This window comes from Embiotoca jacksoni, unplaced genomic scaffold (genome assembly GCF_022577435.1).
Source record: "Embiotoca jacksoni isolate LCO1_2020_lvr unplaced genomic scaffold, fEmbJac1.0.p SCAF_41, whole genome shotgun sequence".
Classification (NCBI taxonomy): domain Eukaryota; kingdom Metazoa; phylum Chordata; class Actinopteri; family Embiotocidae; genus Embiotoca; species Embiotoca jacksoni.
This window is the reverse complement of record NW_027185394.1, coordinates 3068127-3088664: the sequence shown is the minus strand read 5'-3', so window position 1 is coordinate 3088664 and position 20538 is coordinate 3068127. Positions and strand designations below refer to the sequence as shown.

General features: G+C 43.1%; 2 protein-coding genes across 9 annotated transcripts in view; both read left to right on the top strand.

The window, feature by feature from the left end:
* Positions 1–7426: 7426 nt before the first annotated feature.
* brd2a (bromodomain containing 2a) lies at positions 7427–18510 on the top strand. Of its 6 annotated transcripts, none has more exons than XM_069168765.1 (12): positions 7427–7448; positions 12678–12978; positions 13168–13305; positions 13404–13554; positions 13711–13910; positions 14036–14611; positions 14895–15023; positions 15117–15308; positions 15401–15663; positions 15870–16189; positions 16289–16417; positions 16509–18510. In XM_069168765.1, exons 2-12 carry the CDS (start codon positions 12703–12705, stop codon positions 16634–16636), a joined length of 2502 nt encoding a protein of 833 aa, XP_069024866.1. In that variant the 5' UTR covers positions 7427–7448; positions 12678–12702; the 3' UTR covers positions 16637–18510. The 6 variants fall into 6 exon arrangements, with proteins under 6 accessions (XP_069024866.1, XP_069024865.1, XP_069024867.1 ...); XM_069168764.1 differs by lacking the exon at positions 7427–7448 and adding an exon at positions 7457–7852; XM_069168766.1 differs by lacking the exon at positions 7427–7448 and adding an exon at positions 7457–9414 and having other exon boundaries at positions 16512–18510.
* A 944-nt stretch (positions 18511–19454) lies between these two features.
* Positions 19455–20538, top strand: part of hsd17b8 (hydroxysteroid (17-beta) dehydrogenase 8) — a 42249-nt gene continuing 41165 nt past the window's right edge. The window contains exon 1 of one of the 3 annotated variants that reach the window (XM_069168768.1): positions 19455–19598. In XM_069168768.1, the coding sequence (XP_069024869.1) occupies positions 19553–19598 (46 nt within the window). In that variant the 5' untranslated portion in view covers positions 19455–19552. The remainder of the gene's footprint in view (positions 19599–20538) is intronic. The other 2 variants (XM_069168769.1, XM_069168767.1) reach the window with 2 other exon arrangements.

Below are 20538 nucleotides of genomic sequence, written 5' to 3'. Positions count from 1 at the left end.
TTGTAATTGATTTTCATTTTAATTTGATCTGATGTCTCTTTATTGGCAGAATATTCTTCTGAAATGTGTCTTGCATCCCGACCTGCACACTGTTTCACATAAATACCAAACACATAACATTTAACCCATCAGACAAAACAAAAACTACAACATATATCCCTGAATGAGGGCAGGTCTGCAACAGACTCTGAAGAGTTTGTAAAACTTGAAGCCTGTACACTTTTATTTTCTGGCCCTCAAACACTTTAGTTGCTTCTTACAGTAATCGACACACGACTGTTAGACTGCTGAGTCATCTCACTGTATTCATGCTCACTTCTCTTCTCTTCTCTAAATCAAAAGTAATGAAAGAAGCAATGCAGCACGACACACAACAGAAATGACATCAGTGTGGCATCATTTCCACACCTCATTTAATTTTGTTTAACAGAGGCTTGAAACATGAGATAGAATAGAATAACACACTTTAATATAAAGTCTGAAACAACAATGTGCATTAATTCTGGTGAGTCCCATGCCGATAATTTGGACGTATTGTTTTGTGAGGGTGAATAGTCACTGCATACCTCCACTGTGCAGTCATTTGTATTGTTTTATTGGCAGGTAAACTCCCTTCTTCTCTGCGTAAATCCCCTAACTTCCCCTGGGGAAAGAGCAATGACAATTGCAACCGCTTCAGTTTTGTGAGTTCGCAGTTGATATAAAAACCTTCAGGCAGAGTAACAGCGCCGCAGTTGGTTGTGTTTGGGCACTCTTATCAAAAACCACGTGATTTCTGGGAAGCTGTCAGCGGTTCGGTTCGGTAAGAGAAAAGTGGGGAATTCTCAGAAAGGACTCAGCAGCACCGCCTGGAGTCACTGGTCTTGACTGACATCTAGTGAGCGCAACGAAACAGAAATGATGTGATCGTGTTTTCAGGCCTTCGAGCAGCATGACAGGTTTTGTGATCTGGTTTGTGCAGATCAGGGCCGACGTAACCACAATCATGTAAGTTCAAAGAAGTGAGTTATTGGTGATACCACAGAGCCACATGGAGGTACACCAAAACCAGCTGAGGCAGGAATGGGCGCATTGACAGCTGTAATCTCCACTGATTACTGAAACAGTATTGTCATAAACATACTGCACAAGATCTGTTTATTTTAAATGGTGACATTTCATTATGTTGTCTGTCCAAGAGGAAATACACACAGTTGAGTTTGAGATACAGGGCGGTCAGTCACCGCCACACTGTCTAATAAACAGACGAGGATTCAGAGTTCAAGGTCACACCAGGACAACGGGAAGAGTGACGTCATTTACGACGACAGAGTTGTGATAAAGATCATTAAAAGACCAGCCGCACCCCAAGTGCTTATCTCAGGCATTTCTTTTTCTTTTCTTTTTTTTTTTTAAATCATGAAGCCAGGCCACCATGTGATTTCCCGGAACTCCTCGATCTGGTGAACGAGCAACTGGCAACTGGCTGCCAAGTAAGTCCTGGCAAAAGTTATGAATGATAGACCTGCAGTGCCCTCGAGTGGTATAAAAAAGAAATTAATCAAAAGCACTGAATGTACTGTATTGATCAAAAATACGTAACATAACGTAAAATAACAAAACATAACGTAACGTAACGTAACTGATTTGAGGGTACGTTTAGTTCAAACACATTAATTGTTGTTCCCAAAGACCCAAAATGAAAATATAATGGAGCAGCTACGGTTTGCCTGCCTTGTTTTCATGTGACGACACTGTTGTTTGTGTGTGTTATCTAGCAAATCAGGAGCATTTTGTTGCCTTGTGAACAGGTACAGGTTGTCAATATTATGCATTATACAAATTATGCATCACAAACTAAGAAAGGGTGAGCAGGTGTCTAACTTTATGTGGGACCGCACAGCATTTTTCTCTCCTTTCCTTTGGCCCACATATTGAGACATCTAGACATATTTTGAATGGCTCTAGTTTTTAACGCTGCAGGCACCTTTCTGAAATATGGCTTTTGTAAAACAATTTCCTGTAAAACTTTAACTTATTATACTGTATTCATTAAGTGTGGGATTTCAGTTATATATATTTGTTATTCCCTCACCTGTGACCTGCATATAGCATATTGTGTGTGTTCATTTTCTAAATTGGATTGACATATCAAAATTGTGGACTATACCTCTAACCAGTCCCACATTGTCCCACATCCCACACAAACATATTGTTGGCTGGTCACCCTACACTAAGATATGCTCACATCATAGTCAATTTTATTTTATAAACATTTTACTTACTTTTTGGTGTGCTATTATTTAAATTTTTTTTTAAAATCATGTAATTTTTGTCTTATTTAATATACTTTTTGTGTGGTTGTTTTGGCATACATTAGTCTCTGATCCATTTTTCTCACTTATATTTGATTTGTTTAAAGGGGCTATATAGAAAATAAATTGTTTGATTAATTGATTGATCGTACTATAATCTACCACTCATTCCCCTGCCTTGGAGTACAATCGTATTATACCACACAGAACACAGTGGCTACATAACAGTTCACCAATAACTAAATCAACTGTTACATAATTTGGAAAAACTGCACGGAACAAACAAATTACACGTAATGTGCTGTAAAACCCCAATTTCCTCTTAGTTTATTGGGAAATTCCACTTTGTGACCACCAGATGGCGACTAAACACAACACATGTTAATACCATGACATGTAGCAACCCGGAGTGGTCAACAGATGGCACTTTGAAACAGTGATGGAGTTTAAACTAATGGAGCTTCGAGCCTGGTATTTTACCACTGACTTTAGGATGTTACACAGAAAATTATTATTATTTTTTTTTCTCATAGTACCATATTAGATGATCACTGTAATGTAACCCCATACTGTATCCCTCCTGGGCAGTTAACTCCCAATCACAAGATCATCCATAATTAAAAGCAATCTTATTTCCAGGACAAGGTTTCAGATAATCTTTTGTTCTGGGAAGCAGGATACGACACTGTCTGTTAAGTCCTGATCCAATCAATAGCAGGGTTGGTGCACCTGGTTCATATTTTGGCTTAAAGACACTCATCCTACGAAGAGTTGCTTCATATTCAATGATTCTCTTCTTCTATATTATATTATTTATTCTCTATTCTCCTCCATTTTATTAATGGTTTTATTTAGATGTATATATGTCTATTTATATTTGTTTCTGTGCATGTACATTGAGAGCAATATGTAACCTGATTTAGAGTCTGAGAAAAAGATAAAAAATCAAATCAAATTGGAACATTAATGTCTCACTCCTAAAAGATAGTTGTAGTTGTCGTTAATTTTGTTTAATTAGAGATTCAAACTTCATTGTAATGTTTTATATGTAACAAAATCTGGTTTAATACCTTTTCACTTTTAGTGATTAAATGTTTTGTGGCTTGTCAAACCCTAAATAACACAACAAGTGATGGAAGGAGTCATGTGCAGCAAATGCAAGCGTTTGAAAGTTTCCTCAGACTTAAAGTCATAAACTAGCATCGAATTAGTTGAGCATGAAGGAAGGCACTAAACAATTTGTCCACAATGTTTGGAAAATAAAATCCAAATATGTGCAGAGATCAGTCGCTCCTCTCCAGCATCATCTTACATTCGCTGCAGAAGTAAACCAGTCAAGGTGAAAGAAACTTTCCACCAGAAACAGTCATTGGAGACTTTCAAAGATTCTCCACTACATTGTTTTGCACATCGTCCTGAGGGAGTGAACCGGGCGGGTGAGAAGAGGCACAATGGGACGACAACCAGAGTTTCACACCTGAGCCCGGCTGTTAGTTCTGACTGACTCACAAGCACAGTCCTCTCCTTCTTTATCCTCGCTGTCTTGGGCTTCCTTGTGTCTCTGTCCTTTTTTCATTCTTTCTCTTTTGACCTTAAATAGTAAAAACTGCAACATCACGGCTACACCCGGCTAACAAAACTACAAAAGCTCAGAGACATATGCTCAGAAGAGATTACAGTGGGATTAGGGAGCATGGTAATCTTAATCTCATTTCTTGTTGGTGATCATCTTTGTTGATTTTATCTGTGCCTGCATTCGGCTTTTCCCGTCCTGTGGCTGGTTTGTGAGGTGCACCTTGCTGTTTACACTAAATGTGAATCACATACTTAGAAAAGTTAATTTTACAGATACAACACGTTGGTCCCAGTGTCGGTAACATTTGCTCTCCTTTGTCTCCACCCAGGTGACCTTCTGGAAGAGAAACTCAAGGTCCTTTCAGATGGAAATCACTCACCTCCCTGCTCCCCTCTTTGAGAGTATAATGAAGTGTCCCTGCTCCGGTTCACACATTTACAACTCCTTTTGCATGAAGACTGCATGATAACGCAGCTGTTGTTATGGGTTTCAGGTCGTCACTTATAACGTGCAGACAGAAAACCATCATGTTTATAATGACAATAGAAATGTGATGGCGTACGAGCAGTAAAAAGGAATGCACTGATCTTAAAAAAGCCTTTTTCTGGATGATTTGTAACGCAGCACTGGAAACTGTTCTGCAAATGGGAACAAGTTTAATTTAAGTGTAACCGGGTGTCAAGGACTGCTACAAGCTTGGCACCAAGTAGAGCTGCTTATGCTACAAATTCAGTCATACTGCTGCAGTGCTTGTTGGACAAGGGTCAAAATGTGATTTTACTCTGAGGAAAGATTTGATATTGTTATGTTGGGAAAGTGGAAAAAGACCAAATGTGTGGCATGTGCAGTATTGACACAGTACAATGGAAAGCACAGGCTTTGTGGAGAAAACAATAACTCAGTAGGATGCAGATGAAAATAGCTGGGAATGGAAAGATCGGCAGGCGAGTGCCAAATACTGTGATTCCACGTACAAAACAATTTTATGAAAACAGATCATGGGAGAAAGTGCGTGGCTGACACGAAAGTCTGTTTACAACGGACGACTTTTCAGAAGAAGGTGATGTTCAAGACAACACAACAACACTAGTCAACAGGAACGTTAAACTCACAGCGTCCTTCTGTATCCAAACACTGCTGCTTCAATCAGCCGTCAAAGGAACCGTGGTTGCTAAGGAAGGCTTGTCAGCCAAAACGAGTGAATGGAATGAAGCAGAGTCACAGCAACCACACAAAATATAAATACGCGCCGCTCAGACAACATTTATTTGGCTGCAGTCTGTTTACAACAGGGTTATGCAAACAGCATTAAACCCATCTGATGTGTGAGCCTGCAGTTTGACTGTCAACATTTAACCAGTTTACTGGTTGACTCAGGATCCAGGCGTTGTGAAGGAGAGGGCTTCCTTGGCAACCCTTTCTGGACTGATTGTCATCATGTGACGAGATGATGCAGCCGAACGCTGGGAAGAGAAGGGGGAATACAGAGGGAGTGTGTGTGTGTGTGTGTGTGTGTGTGTGTGTGTGTGTGTGTGTGTGTGTGTGTGTGTGTGTGTGTGTGTGTGTGTGTGTGAGAGAGAGAGAGAGAGAGAGAGAGAGAGAGAGAGAGAAAGCAGGGCTGATGAGTCAGAGGAGGCTGATTCTGATGTAATCCTCCAACCCCTCCCTCCCTCCAGCTCCCCTGCCTACATGGCTGCTTCTGGATTTTCAACTCTGAGTCTGTTTCCCCACAAAATGCAGTAACATTACAGCAAACTGTTCAATTTAACTGAACCTGGAGAAGCCCCTTTAATCATGGCCTCCATGGTGATGACTGTGACTCCCAATAATCAGTGTTTGCAATAACAATTTGTTGTTTGGTTTAAAAAGGATAAATCAAATGTGTTTGAATAAGATATTGATAATTATATGTTACTGAATGAATTATATTCATGTTTTTTTGCCATTGTTTGTTTTAATTTGTCATTATGGACAGTTGTTGACCGTATCATAGTTTTGTAAATTTTGGATCATCACAGGGAATCTGTAACACCGTCTTTTAATAAATACAACAGAATCCAAGATCTTCTGAGTTTGTGGCTGTGGATTAAGACATGAGCCTGACAACCTAAGTGACATTTAAAATGCAAAACCAAGAGGAAAAAAAATCACTACAGAATCCTATTTCTGTCTGTCATACACTTTAAATTATATTAGGACAATAACAGCATTTCTCCAGGGCAAAAATATATTCTTATTTGTCATAGTGGTAATTAAAGATACATACAATAGCACGAAACTGGACGAAACTGTATTTCTACAATTTTGATTGTGTATATACAATTTAATTTAAGATATCTAAAAGTCCTTTAAATGTGTAAGGGGCTGTTTTGACATTTAATAGCTGGAGTAAATATATAACCTCGCACAGATTCAGTTCTTCCAAGTCAAAATAAATATTTCAAGACATTGAAGATATCCAAACCAACTGTCATGTCACATCATTCTTCCTTGGATAAATGATTTATCTTTTGCCATTCACAAGAATTGCGATTTAACTTTCAGATATCCAGTTTCATTTATGGTTCCCAGGAAAGAACATTCTGGATATCTTGCCAGGAATAACTTCAATTTCAGATACCTACAAATTAATCATCAGTCATAGTCAGATTTCAGATAGCTGTAATGTAATTTTTAATATCCAAAATATATTATGACTTTTAAAAATGCAATTTTGGATATCTACAATTAGAAATATGACTATTAACCATGCAATTGCAGATATCCTCAAATTAATTAACGTATGCTGTGATATTACATTATCATATGTATAAACCTGTCTTTTAACAGCTGATTTATTTCCTCCTCATGACTGAAGGACGGTCATGCCACAATGTCCCTCTGTTTGTGTGTTTGAATTAATCTTTGATTGTTAATTACTTATGGACAACTCACAGGTTGTAGGTTTTCACAAACACAAAGGCAACTCAGTTTATTTAATGCCTTAAAACAAACAGTAGCCTATTGTAAAGAGATTCAATGAATTTAAAGGAACTTAAAAAGGGACAGAGACAAAATTAAGAAGCATAAATGAATTTATTATAGGAGAGAAAGATGGTTCGTGATTAATCTGATAGACAGATCAGTGGTAATACAAGGATCCCAACAAATACAATTATTTTATTCTGAAACGCCCATTTAATTTAAAAGCATGGTGCAGAAAACCTGAGGCCTGTGGATATCCCCTCTTCCTGTTTTAATCTGGAAGCTAACACTCGTCAGTTCTCCTGCAGCCGAATCCCTCCTCCTTTCCAGCGAACACTCAAATATTCAGCATTTATCATATGGAAAAACTGCTCCCGGATCAGCCTCTTTACCTCCCAGTGCATTGTTGGCCATGCGTCTTCATGGCATGAACGCATGCGCAATGCTTTACGTTGCCACAGACAGACCCCAGATCGACAGCAGACGTCATCTAGAGAAAACAGACGTTTTTGTCCCCTTTGAGACAAACAGAGACACGCGAGCTGTGAAGGATTATTGCGATCACGAACGGATTACAAGTGAGAAAGTTTGGGAAAGAGCACATTCAAAAACGAGTAAATCTTTTTTTGTTTGTTGTCACGTGATCAATGCTGACCAATCGGAGCGAGCCAAATCTAACGGAAAGTCTGTCCTTTGTTTGGATATTTGGCCAATTTTATCCCCAAATCTGAGCCTAATACTTTACACATATCACAATATGGAAGTGGAGGAAGTGTTTCGGTGGGAAGGGACGCGCCGTGGATCCGTTTTATTGCGTCTTTTTTTTTTTTTTTTTTAATGCGAAATGCCACGTGTTCAAGTTTGATGAGCAATGCGCTCAGGTTTATCTCGTCACATGACTCCCCTCCCCCACCCTGCTCAGGGAAGAAGGGGGAGGGGGGGGAGGCGGACATGTTTGAGGGAAATGTGTTGGTTAAAAAGTATCGAGCTGGAAGACAAGAAGATTATTTGAAGAAAGGTTTCGCGTTATTTTGGGATTTACCAGTCGCCATTTGTATTTGCTTTAAAATCCAGACTTTGATGTTGTACTTTGAAAATATTTATTTTTGTTTTGGAGAATTTAACTTTTTGAATCGTAAAGTGTTAATTTGTTTTTTTGTGTGTGTGTTTTTTTTTTTTTTCTGTGCCAGGTTATAAAAACTTAAGTAATATTCAATATTATATCGGTTTAGTTTGACTTTCAATCGTTTATTTGAGTGACATTGTGGGGAATGTGTAACCTTGGTGTGGGGGATGGGCGCTGCTGGTTGGGATCCATTTTGTTTGGTTGTTTTGTCGAGTTTCGGGCGTTTTTTCTTTTGGAGATTAAGATGCACGTTTACAGAATTGGTAATTCTGCAAGTGTGTTATTATAATTTGGGAGTTTTGTCTTTTGCAGGGTGAGGTTGGTATTTGTCTTGTAAAAACCCACGTTGTGTTTAAAGCGCCTTTATCTTTTTTTGGTAGTGATGATCAGGTTGTCTCGGTCCTTTGATCTGATGGAGGCTGAAAACTGCCGCGTCATTCAGAGGGTCGTCGGCTGCTCCTGTGACCTTGCTACTTGTGGTTATTATTTTTCGTTGCTGTTATTGTTCGTTCAAGTGAATAGAGTCTACAGTTTCAGCGATATATATATATTTTACTCTTTTTTTTTTGCCTTGATCTGTTGTACGTGAGGGCCGCGGAGGCCTCGTTTGACTGGCTTTGTTCTCACATGGTGGCCTTTTGTCTGCAGTAAATGATGGCTGCTCGTTTCACTTGTGTTTTGTCATCGAAATATTAAGCGTTTCGCATGCTTTGCTTGAGGTTTTGTCTTATTTCTGGTGAATAATTTGGTTATAATCCTGAGTGTCACCGTGCTTAAAGATGGCGGCTGTGCGCCTCTTCCGAAAGACAGAAATGCGGATATTCTGGTAAGTAGAGAGCGCGTGGGGAGAGGCTCTTGGCTCTTCGGGGGTGCGCGTGACCGAATGGAAGAACCAATAGGCGTCTTAGTATTCACCCTGGAAGCCCGCGTTACCGCCTTTTTAACCAATCCCCGTCGCCGCCTTGCACATGTTGACGTAATGTAATATGATACGGAGCAGGGTGGCTTCGTTGCCCTATTTTTTTTTGCGGAGGATTATATGGCGGAGCCGGTTACAGGCAGCATATATATAATACTGAACAGCGTGGACCTATAGTCTTATGCAAGTGCATTGATTGACAGAAGAAACATGCGAATAGGTTATCCCGAAAGATTGTCAGTAGCGTCTCAGTGTGTAGGGGTGTGGTGACTTTGATGGACATTCCAAACAGCGAATAGAAACTCGAAGGGCGGGGACGCCGTGAGGCGGGCCATCCAATAGGGTGAACGCTCGGTCTATAAAAAACCGGGTGTAGTCGCATAGTCGCCATTTCAACGAAGCAGATTATCGGAAGTTCATCGTGGAGGGGAGCGGAGAAAACTGACGAGCAGAGACGGAGCCTGGTTTGAGCCTAGCTAAAAACAGAATCCGGATCCATCCTGATGGATATGGCTGTTAACCCGCTCCTTGACAGGTATCTACCGGTAAAACTGCCTCTCAGCTTTCCATCGAAGGGATTATTTTTTTTAAAACAATTCTCGCGATTTGTTTCAAAAATATCGATACTGGCCGCCTGCTTACAGTAATACGGTTGGAAGAGGGCGATGGATGCTGAGTTTGCCGCAGGAAGAAGCGTATCACGTCGGTAGAGACGAGAAGCGACTTCCATAAAGAGGAAACACAATGTTTTTGTGCCTTCTAACAAGCTGCGACTGTTGATTGCGCGACGCCGGCGCCATCTTCGGAGCGCCTCTGCAGTTGGCCGCTCTCTCCCGCTGCCTGGCAGTTGGTGTTAGCGCTGCTAGCATTAGCTTCACGGTTCACAGACGTGATAGCGGGTCTAACAGCTGACCGAGAGCCGTGCGCCTTGTTTGTGCAGTATTAGTTTAGTTTTCTGGCTTAAGGCATGCCAGAATGACCGCAATACCGTATCGTGGATGTTGGTGGGCTTACAGACCGTAGTGGACATTACTTATTCCAGATTAGTGTTGTTGCAAATGCGTTAAAATACATGTCAGAGGACCACCGCGGTTTCCGCTCGTTCCGCCGGTTGTTGTTGTTGTAGCCATGTGACGGTCAGGGGTTGTTGTGATCACCGGTACAACGACTTGTAGCAGCGCTGTAGCACAACGGCTAACGCAGCTTCCGTGCAATTTGCAACAGCAGTAATTGATGTATCTATGGGACAGCCCGGGCACAGTCGGGGGGTTATTTTAAATTTCGTGACCTGAGTGGTCCATGTGAAAATGCTCCTGTTGAAGGTCCGGTTATCGACGTGTGTTGGGCGGTTCAGTTTGGTTGCCTGGTTACGGCGCTCAACCCAGACAAGGGAGCAGCTTATACTGTCGCACGAGTTAATTTAGGTTTTTAATGTACTTTAGTTTCTTGCTTTCTTTTTTGTTTCTTTTTACAGAATACAAATAAAAATTTTCCCAATCTGTTAATCCGATTTTACAGCTAATACCTTAAAACATTTTTTTGTTTAGTGTTGTTAATATCATGTACATGATTATTTTTCTTTTTAATAATAAAGTACACTAACTATCAAATGTGTTTCAAGAAGTTGTATCATTCAAGACGGTTTGTATTTATTACATTTCTAGCTTTGAACCCGGTTCCAAATATTTTGCATATTAAGCTAAATTCTCAATTTTGCTCAAACTATCAATTATGCTTGATTGGTTTGGTCCAACACCAGGTTATAGGTGTTAAATTAATACACAATACAACATGTTATACACCTATTTACATCAGTTACCTCAAGGGCAACTCCCAAGAAAACAAACCTATTTGGTGCTTCCCTTTTAGATTAACGGAGGACAAGCAACTTCCAACAAACGGACAGCAGACAACTGTTTAACAGTATGTTGTGATGCAGCACCTTAATGCCTCCTATTGCTTTTGGAACAAGTTTTGTTTTGCAGGTAAAATGTCAGTAAGCTGGTGGAGATGGTCTATGGTGAGTTAATGTTGGACACGCGTGTTCGCTGACATCAAAAGCAGCAGTCCTTTTAGTTTTTCAGTTAAAAGCAATTGATTTCATTGCAGATACAGCACAGAGGATGTCAGTCCACCACCGGCTGTAAGCAGCTGGGTAGAGTGCAGACATCACTAGGGCATTTGTGGCACTGCAGCAATTCAGCTCAAGCAATAAACGGCCATTCAAGCAGGGTGTTTCAATTCAATCAAGTGCTTGTGAGGTATTAAAATGGACATGCAAACTGCAGCGCTGCAGTTTTAAGCATCGTTCACTGGCAGCACTCAGGAAGTGTAAATTGCACAGGATGTGTGTAAAACCAGTGACGGCCTTTTTACTTACTTGATGGCCTGCTGCTGTCACACTTGGCTGATTGCAGCTCTCGTGTTAAGACAGGAGTGAGGGTATTGTTTTGCGGTTTGCACCTGTGGATGTGATTAAAGATGCATGTGGAGGCACACTGGTAAGTCAGGTCAACAAGTGGGTTTTTACAAAGACTCTTGGTGTTGCATATTCTTTGGTACTCATTTCATAAACAAACAGGTTATATATATTTTTTCTGTGGTATTGATCAGTGGCTGCCGTAATGGAGAGGTTGTCGGGAACGCCTACTGTATTTGCCGATTTCAGCCAGTGCAGCTACATTCCTGCTTTTATAGGGCAGACCAACATCAGCCTATCTCATCCTGCATAGTAAGTCTCTTGCTTGCATAGCCTGTAGAAAAGCTCCAGTGTCACTAATTATGTGACAACTGAATTTATTCAACGTGGTAAACACTCGGCGTTGCCTTTAAAACCCTGAAATCATTATCACAGGTAATGATTGACTCGTAGTAAATAAGTTTCTGACAATCTTGTAAATTTCTATCCATCTTATGGGCATTTGTTGTTGTGAAACCTCTCGACGAGTCTAGTCACTAGAGCATGGCAGTTGAAACTCCACCCACAATCCTTTGGGAGAGTTTTTCTTTTCTTTTTTTTTTAACATTGGGGGGTGTGGAGGGGAGTTTGAGTCTGTGTGATTGGTGAGCTGGTGTAAAGAGGAAGTGGCTGTTCTCCCTGACTGCTGCTTTGGTGGGAGGATTCTCTAAGTCAGCGTGATGAGTGATCGCTGCGTAACGTACCGAATGTGTGACGGACTCTCGCGTGTCTTAGGAAGGATTTATTCTAGACTGTATGCCTGTGAATGTGCAGCACGGTAAGCAGCATTAATTGAGTTTGATAGGATAACGTGCAGTGTGTGCCAACAAGGGAACACGGCTATGTCCGGATGACATAAGAAGATGATGGGTTTTAATATTAATCCGAGGATTTATTCATTGTCTGCGAATAGTGGGAGACGGATACCTTCAGTTTATCTGTATTTTAATGATTTAACCAGAAGGAGCATGTCGACATAAAACAAAAAAAGTAGAATTGTGTTTCGGTCCATGATAGCCTCCCTTTGGTGGAAGGTGAGAAGGTGTCACGCTGTTTTTTTATGGACAGTCTTTATTGTAGCTTTTTGGATGCATAATTAAAAAATGTAGTATTTATCTCCTGCTAGTGCTGATGTTATATTAATATAACAAAAAAATGTTAGGCTGTTTATGTCAAGTCAGCAAATTCATGATTTTTATGGCGGTGAAGAGCAAACCATGTCCAGCATGGGAGACAAGTAATTATGTACAGTTACCAAATGTTGATCCATGCATCATTCTGTCGATGCCAAAATAGCTCATGGTGTTTTTTTTGTTTTTTTTTAACTGTGCTCTCTCCAGCTCCCATGTTGGGGTTGAGGTTGGCATGCTGGGAGTCTCGATGGACCAGGGCTCTGGCTCAGCTGGAAAACGCATCCGGAAACCTTCGCTGCTGTACGAGGGCTTCGAGAGTCCCGGGCTGCCCCTCAGTCAGATGATGCAGTCGGGACCCCCGCAGCCGCTGGTGAGAGACCCCAGCCGGCAGGGGAGGATGACCAATCAACTCCAGTTCCTACAGAAAGTCCTGCTCAAGTCTCTGTGGAGGCACCACTTCGCCTGGCCCTTCCATGAACCCGTGGATGCTCATAAGCTCAGCCTGCCTGTGAGTGTGAAAGTCAGGAAATTACCTGCAGAACAAATAAGGACCGTCCTTTTCTCTAGAAGCGCTGTTTCTTAACGGTCTCATTGCTCAGGGTTAGAGGGTGACACTAAAACAGCTGATTGAAATTTCTATTTTTCTGGATGTCGTGGCCATTTGTTTCTTGTCCTGAGAGTGTCTCTCTCTCTCCAGGACTATCACAAGATCATTAAAACTCCCATGGACATGGGCAGTATCAAGAGGAGATTAGAGAACAACTACTACCGCAGTGCCAGTGAATGCATGCAGGACTTCAACACCATGTTCACCAATTGTTACATTTATAACAAGGTGAGCATCACGTCTCACAAAACAGGCTTCTAAAAATCTAAATGTACCTGGATCTTTGTGTGGTTGTAATCATTTTGTCCGTCCGTCCTCCCTCGCAGCCGACAGACGACATCGTGCTGATGGCCCAGTCTCTGGAGAAGGCCTTCCTGCAGAAGGTGGCTCAGATGCCGCAGGACGAGTTGGAGCTGCCTCCTCCTCCTCCGCGGAGCAAACCAGTCAAACCCGGCAGGAAAGGCCGAAATAATGCACGTGAGTAAACACACACACACACACACACACACACACACACACACACACACACACACACACACACACACACTTCATGCATATGATGCATACACTTGTACGCACGCCAATCATTTTATTGACTTTTCTGACTCCGCCTCCTCTCCTCCGTTCTCCCAGTCTCTGGAGGAGTGACGACAGCTCATCAAGTCCCGGCTGTCTCCCAGTCGGTGTACTCTCCTCCCACCCCGGAAACCCCCGACCCCATCCTCTCCACCCCCCCACAGACACTTTTGACCAAGAGCATGACCCACATGCTTCCTACTGAACAGAGCATCCCCACCATCACGGGGCTGCCTCCCACACAGCCCACAGCCAAGGTAACGGTTCACACTCGACATGTTGTGTGTTTATGTGGTGAAGAGTTTTGACTGACAGAAGAAAACAGCTGTCTCTGACCGTCACCCCCCCCTCCCCCCTCCCTCTCCCTCCTCTTGAAACACAGAAAAAAGGTGTGAAGCGGAAAGCGGACACGACCACCCCGACCACTGTGGCCATGCCCATTATGAGCACCATGGGCGTCAGTGGGATAAGCCTCGGGTTGGGAGGAGGGCATGACTCCCCGCTCACCCTCACCTCTCTGGGGGTGGACCACAACTCCAGCCTGGGGATGACCCAAGGCCACGGCCATGGCCACGGTCACGGCCTGGGCCTGGGCCTGGGCCAGGGCATGGGCATAGGGATGGGGATGGGGATGGGTATGGGCATGGGGATGAGCATGGGGATGGGCCGCGGAGCAATGATCATGGGTAGCAAAGCCGCGGCGAGCCGGAGAGGAGTGAGCGGACGGCCCATCAAACCTCCGAAGAAGGACTTGCCGGACTCCATCCTGCCGCCGCCGGTGCGCCGCAGCAAGCTGAGCCCGCAGCTGCGCTACTGCAGCGGCGTCCTGAAGGAGCTGCTGTCCAAGAAGCACGCGGCGTACGCCTGGCCGTTCTACAAGCCCGTCGACGCCACGTCGCTCGGCCTGCACGACTACCACGACATCATCAAGCAGCCCATGGACCTCAGCACCATCAAGGTACTTAGTCTGAGAGACGCAACACATCAGACGAGCAGGCTGGGATCTGTTGTCAAGTCCAGCTGCACCGAACTTAAGAAGGAGAACAGGCCAAAGCTGTGACTTATTATTTGTGATATCATTTTTATTCATATATGGTCTCTATGCAGTTTTAAAAACCAAAGGGGGCACTTTTCTTATTGGATCCATTTTCTTTGATGGAGACTGAGCTGAATGTGAATTTAACAACAGAGGAAGAAAAGAAGTTGTTTAATTTATTTGTCTGAAATCTCTTCTTGTTCAGCGGAAGATGGACAGCAGAGAGTACCGCGACTCCCAGCAGTTCTCCGCCGACGTGAGGCTGATGTTCTCCAACTGCTACAAGTACAACCCCCCCGACCATGATGTGGTGGCCATGGCCAGAAAACTCCAGGTACATTTCTACAGCTCCTTCCTCTCGCCCTCCTCTTCCTCAAATCATCCTCTTTGCTTGCTGCTTCACTCACATCCTCTTCTCTCCATCCAGGATGTGTTCGAGTTCTGCTTTGCTAAGATGCCAGACGAGCCTCCGGCGCCGGCCAGCTCCTCCTCTTCTTCCTCCTCCTCGTCATCGTCGTCTGAGAGTGAGCTCAGCAGCGAAAGCGAGGAGAGCGAGAGCAGCCCCAGCTCAGACTCCGAGGAGGAGAGAGCCAACCGGCTGGCCGAGCTGCAGGAACAGGTTTGTTCTCCACCGTGTGCAGACACACCAAGATGCTGTGGCACAAACGTAAAAGTGCTGATGTTGCTTTCTGCTTTTCTCTCCCCGTTCAGCTTAAAGCCGTACACGAGCAGCTCACCGCGCTCTCCCAGGGCCCCATCGTCAAACCCAAGAAGAAGAAAGAGAAGAAAGACAAGAAGAAGAAGAAGAAGGTCGAGAAGGAGAAGCATCGGAGGATAGAGGAAGAGCCTCCGCCCGTCAAGCCGCCCAAAGCCCCCAAAATCACCAAGACCCCAAAACCCAAGAGCAACCGAGCAGTGAGCTGCCCCGTGGTTCCCATCAAGAAGGCTCCGAGCAAGAAAAACAACAAGAGCAAGTGAGTGCTGACACCTGCTGGACAGAGTAGGAACTGACAGTATGTGCAGTGACGTGTATGAATGGAGATCAAATCAGACAACTTCAGGTTTAAAAAGAAAACAGAAATAGTGCTGAAGTTTAAAATACAAATCAGTTATTCATGGAAGTCATATAATGTTATAATGTGATTAGAATCATCTTTCAACGCTCTCCGTCTCCTCTCAGGTCCAAAAAGGCCGCCATGACGTTCAGCGTGCCGCCGCCGGTCCACGAACCCATCGTGAGTCACTTCGACTCGGACGAGGAGGAAGAGACGTCGCCGATGTCGTACGACGAGAAGCGGCAGCTCAGCCTGGACATCAACAAGCTGCCCGGCGAGAAGCTCGGCCGCGTCGTCTACATCATCCAGTCGCGCGAGCCGTCGCTCCGGGACACAAACCCCGAGGAGATCGAGATCGACTTCGAGACGCTGAAGCCGTCGACGCTGAGGGAGCTGGAGAGATACGTCATGACGTGTCTGAGGAAGAAACCTCGAAAGCCGTACGGTGAGTGGAGACGACAACTTGTACTCAAAACGCGTGTTGGACCGTCGGCTGTGTTAAAGTACCGCCGTCTCACTGATGCCGTTTCCTGTCTGCAAGCAGCAAATAAAAAGAACAGTGCCGGCAAATCTCGGGAGGAACTCGCTCTGGAGAAGCAGATGGAGCTGGAGAGACGGCTGATCGACGTCAGCGGGCAGCTGAACTCCGGGAAGAAACCTCCGAAGACCAAACGTACGTCCCAGTTCTACTTTTCATATTAAAGTTTAGACGAGTCCAGATGTTGAGATTTCAGGTCCTGATGTTGGGTTTTCGTTCTCCCCAGCAGAGAAACCTGCCGCAGAGACGCACACCCAGCCGTCACGACTCAGCGCCAGCAGCTCCTCATCGGACTCCTCGTCTTCATCCTCTTCATCCTCATCCTCGGACACCAGCGACTCGGACTCCGGCTGAGAGGCCGACCGTTTCCATATGAAAAGGGTCGCGTGATTTGACCCCCGGGTGTTTCTCTTCCCGGCAAGTGGACTGAACTGAAGCAGACGGACGCCGCAGGACGGATCGGAACCGGTCCGGCGACGAGACGGAGAGACAGACGGAGAGACGAGACGGAGGTAGAGACGGAGGGAGAGACGGAGGGAGAGATGGGGTTTTCCCTGCACTCAGCTCATCCATCCCGTCCCGGAGACTGAAGGAGCCTTGAGGATGGAGGAAGTCCTGCCGTTCTCCGGAGGACCGGCGTCGCTGGGTGGAGCGAGGGACGCTCCATCTCCTGCAAGACGAGGACAAGACGGACGCGCAGGTTGGAGGGATTAAAGGGTGCTAGTGCCAGAATCGCTCTCATTTCTGGAGATAACGGTCCCTTCTTACCGTGCTGCTCGTCTTTATGCTGTATAGATCAGGTGTACAGTTATAAATAACGATATTTCTTTTATAAAGAAGCATTTTATGGAGCTAATTTATTCCCTCATTGTGGGAACAAAAGAACTGGCGTGGGCAGAGTTGTGTTTAAGTTTTTGTTTAGTTTCTTTTTGAGTGCGGGGAGGTGGGGGGGACGTGTGTGTGTGTGTGTGTGTGTGTGTGTGTGTGTGTGTGTGTGTGTGTGTGTGTGTGTGTGTGTGTTTTCCGGCACTGTGCAGCCTCGTGAAAGTTCCTCATGGTTTTGACGCAGGCGTTGAAAATGGGTCTGCACGCAGAAGCACCTTTTGGGTTCAGTAGGAAACAGACTGCATGCAATACAGAGGAGCTGACCAACACATGTCCGACTTCGTCCCCGCGTCCTCGTGTCGCTGCTCCAGAGGGGCGGCCGCTGTACAGAAGTGCGACATAGTTTCTACGTGACTATTTCTGTTCCCGTGTCGGCTGTTCTTTTTCATCCATTTCTCTGTAAACATTTTTTTTTTTCCCCTCCTCTTCTTCTTCTTCTTCTTCTTCTTGTGACCAATAAATTGTGAGGACGTGTCTTGTCCACTCACCCGTGTCCAAATAACATCTTGGTTCTTCTGATTTCTTTTTGGTGTTCGGGTCCGTTTGACTTTCAGTCACAAAACATCAGGCGACAAGTTAGAAGGAAAAAAAACATCTTTTTACGTTCAGTATTTGATTGAAGTTGGAAAACGAAGCAAAATTTGGCCTTCAAGATCGACGGCAGCTCAAACTTTTATCTTCTGTATTCATTTTGTTTGAGAGTAAGTCGACGTATTTGTGTGATTAAAAATGTTGGAAACACCCGGTGGAGAAGTTCTCCAGAGATTTTTGCCACTTTAGCAGGTAAACAGTCTTTTTTGGTTGGTGGAGGTGGCTCATTGAATTTTTGATCCAGTAGACAAAAGATCATTTAATGTTGTGAGTAATAACGCTGCACTGTTTTTTTTTTCTTTTGGTGGTACTACTAAATACTTGTGATCTTTTTTTTTTTTTTTAGGTAAGGTGTTTTTCTTGTTTTTAAAAGCCGGTGTGACTTAAGGTTGGAGTAAAATAATTTATTGAGGAGGAATTTGAAAGGAAGCGCTTCTCATAATACGGAAAGCAAAAGGTTTTAAAGAAGTTGATGTGCACAGACGAACTGTGAGGATTGTAGAAGTGTACATATTTTACAAGCTCAATCTTTCAGCATGTTTTTGGTTTTCCTTCAGATTTTGATTTATTTGTCCTGCAAAGGTTTTTCTTTTCATTTTTTTAAACTTTTTTTCGGCTCCTATTTTAGGATGAAATAGTCCAGTTGTCAGTCTTACTCTTCTGAAGTGTGTCGGAAATCTAAATGCCTCTGTACTCGACTCCATTTCATCTGAACATCTGTACATAAATAAACCGAGACATGTTCACCTTTACGCCGACTGTGGGGACGTTTTATTGTCAGATTATGTAATTTCAGGAAAATACTCGTACAACATGATTTACATGAGCACTGCTTGAAAAGAGGGGCATCCCCCGTTTACAAAAATGAATTAAAATGAACACTTTACTAATCCAATCCTTTGAGGTTGAGGTGATATTTTTAGTTTGTCTTTTGTCCAGCTGTCCAGTACTGCTTTATAACCTGTTCAGGTCCCACGTTGTAGCAGGTCGTTCCCAGGAAGGAACATGCCATCACTTGTCACAACTCACCCATGCTTCAACAACCTATTGTCAAAAATGTAATAAACCTTGTAGATTGACCGTAAACTACATTAATACATAATACAGAAGTGTAGTTATCAACTTTAAACTCATACTTTGTCATCACACTCGGTATTTCTATTCAGTTCAACCTGTTAAATAAATTATTTACACCACAGATTCAATCAACACCGATTTCTGCCATTTAACTGATAAGTTTTAACAGCCTGCATCAGTGTCTTTAGAATTGAGTGTTCGACTGCCCTCTAGCGGACACAGCGGCGAACTGCACCACTACTGTAAAGTTCGAGGAAATAACATAAGGCTTCACTTCCGGTGAAAAATTCCAAAATAAAACGGAACCGTTCACAGATGAGATGACGCTCTGTAACTGGGGATGTTCGCAGCTGCAAGTGTTACGATGTTGGGTCAACATTAATCATTTAGAGACGGTTTTTTTTTTTATACCCGTTAAGGACGAGGTTTGTCTTTTTGTTAGCTAAATCCAGCCGAGTTGCACGTCGTTCGTAATTAATATGTAAAGAGAGGCGACAAACCGGGGTTCATTCCGACTGTTTATTACCCAGAAGGTTTGGCGAACGGTTAAATATAAATTTTCCCTTTGATATTGTCGTGTTTATTATCTAAAATAGGTTTTTAAATGAATCTTCTTCTGGCTTCCGTTTTCATGCACCGGAAGTCAGAAGCAGGATCGATGGTCGTTGTTGCCCCCCTGTGGACAAACTGGAGAACTACAACAACACTAAAACCATCATGGCGGCTGCTGCGAGGCTCACATCAAGGTTGACCCTCGTCACAGGTCAGTTTACATTTCACTCCACATTATTCTGTGCTTTTAAATAGATAAACATATAATGGTTGTCGAGAGGCTGTTTATTTTTTGCAAGATATTGTTTTTTAACGCTTTTCTAAATCACGGCTGAGCCACATTTAAACTAGTTAACCTCAGTTAATGTGCAAACCTGAACTCGTGAGTAACTTTGTCAAAGTTCAGTGAAGTTTAAAGTTGTTTTTTTTCCACTCAACGCTGATTTATAAACTCTGCTTTTAGCTGCAGCAGGTTAAATGTTTGTCTGGATTTGTGACCTTAAACTAAAACCACGTGTGACCTGGATCCGGGCTAAATATAATGACTTTAACGTCCTTTGTTACTTTGACTGTAATCATATGGAACACTAATTATATCTGTAATTTACAAATATTTCTAATTATTAATCACTCTCTCTGTTACCAACTGGAATAATAGTTGCATCTATAAAATGACTAAATTGAAGAATTCAAATCGTCTCGTTTCTCCTCCAACAGTCCAAAAACACAAAGATATTCACTTTAAAATCATTAATACACAGAAACATTAAGTGCTCATCAATTTAATGTTCACAGTTTTTGTTTCTTATATCCCAAAAAAGATTAATAAATAAAAAAATAATAATTACTGAACAATAATTATTTGTTCTTTTATTGATTAATTGATTAACTGCAGCTGTTATGTAAATGATAAAGCACCAGCATTTGTCTTTTGTTGGATGTTTTGTAGTTTTGGTTTGTAGGGAAGCAGAAAGTACACAAAATAGACCATTAGACTTAATTTAAAATGATAAATATTGATAAAGCGGTGGTCCGCCCTGTTTGTGAGTCTGTTCTCTGTTATTCTCCTTGTTCTTATTAAATATATCACACACAGTCTCCCTCTGAGTTCCCTCCGAAACACGTGCGTCTAGCTGCAGTGTTTTGGTCGA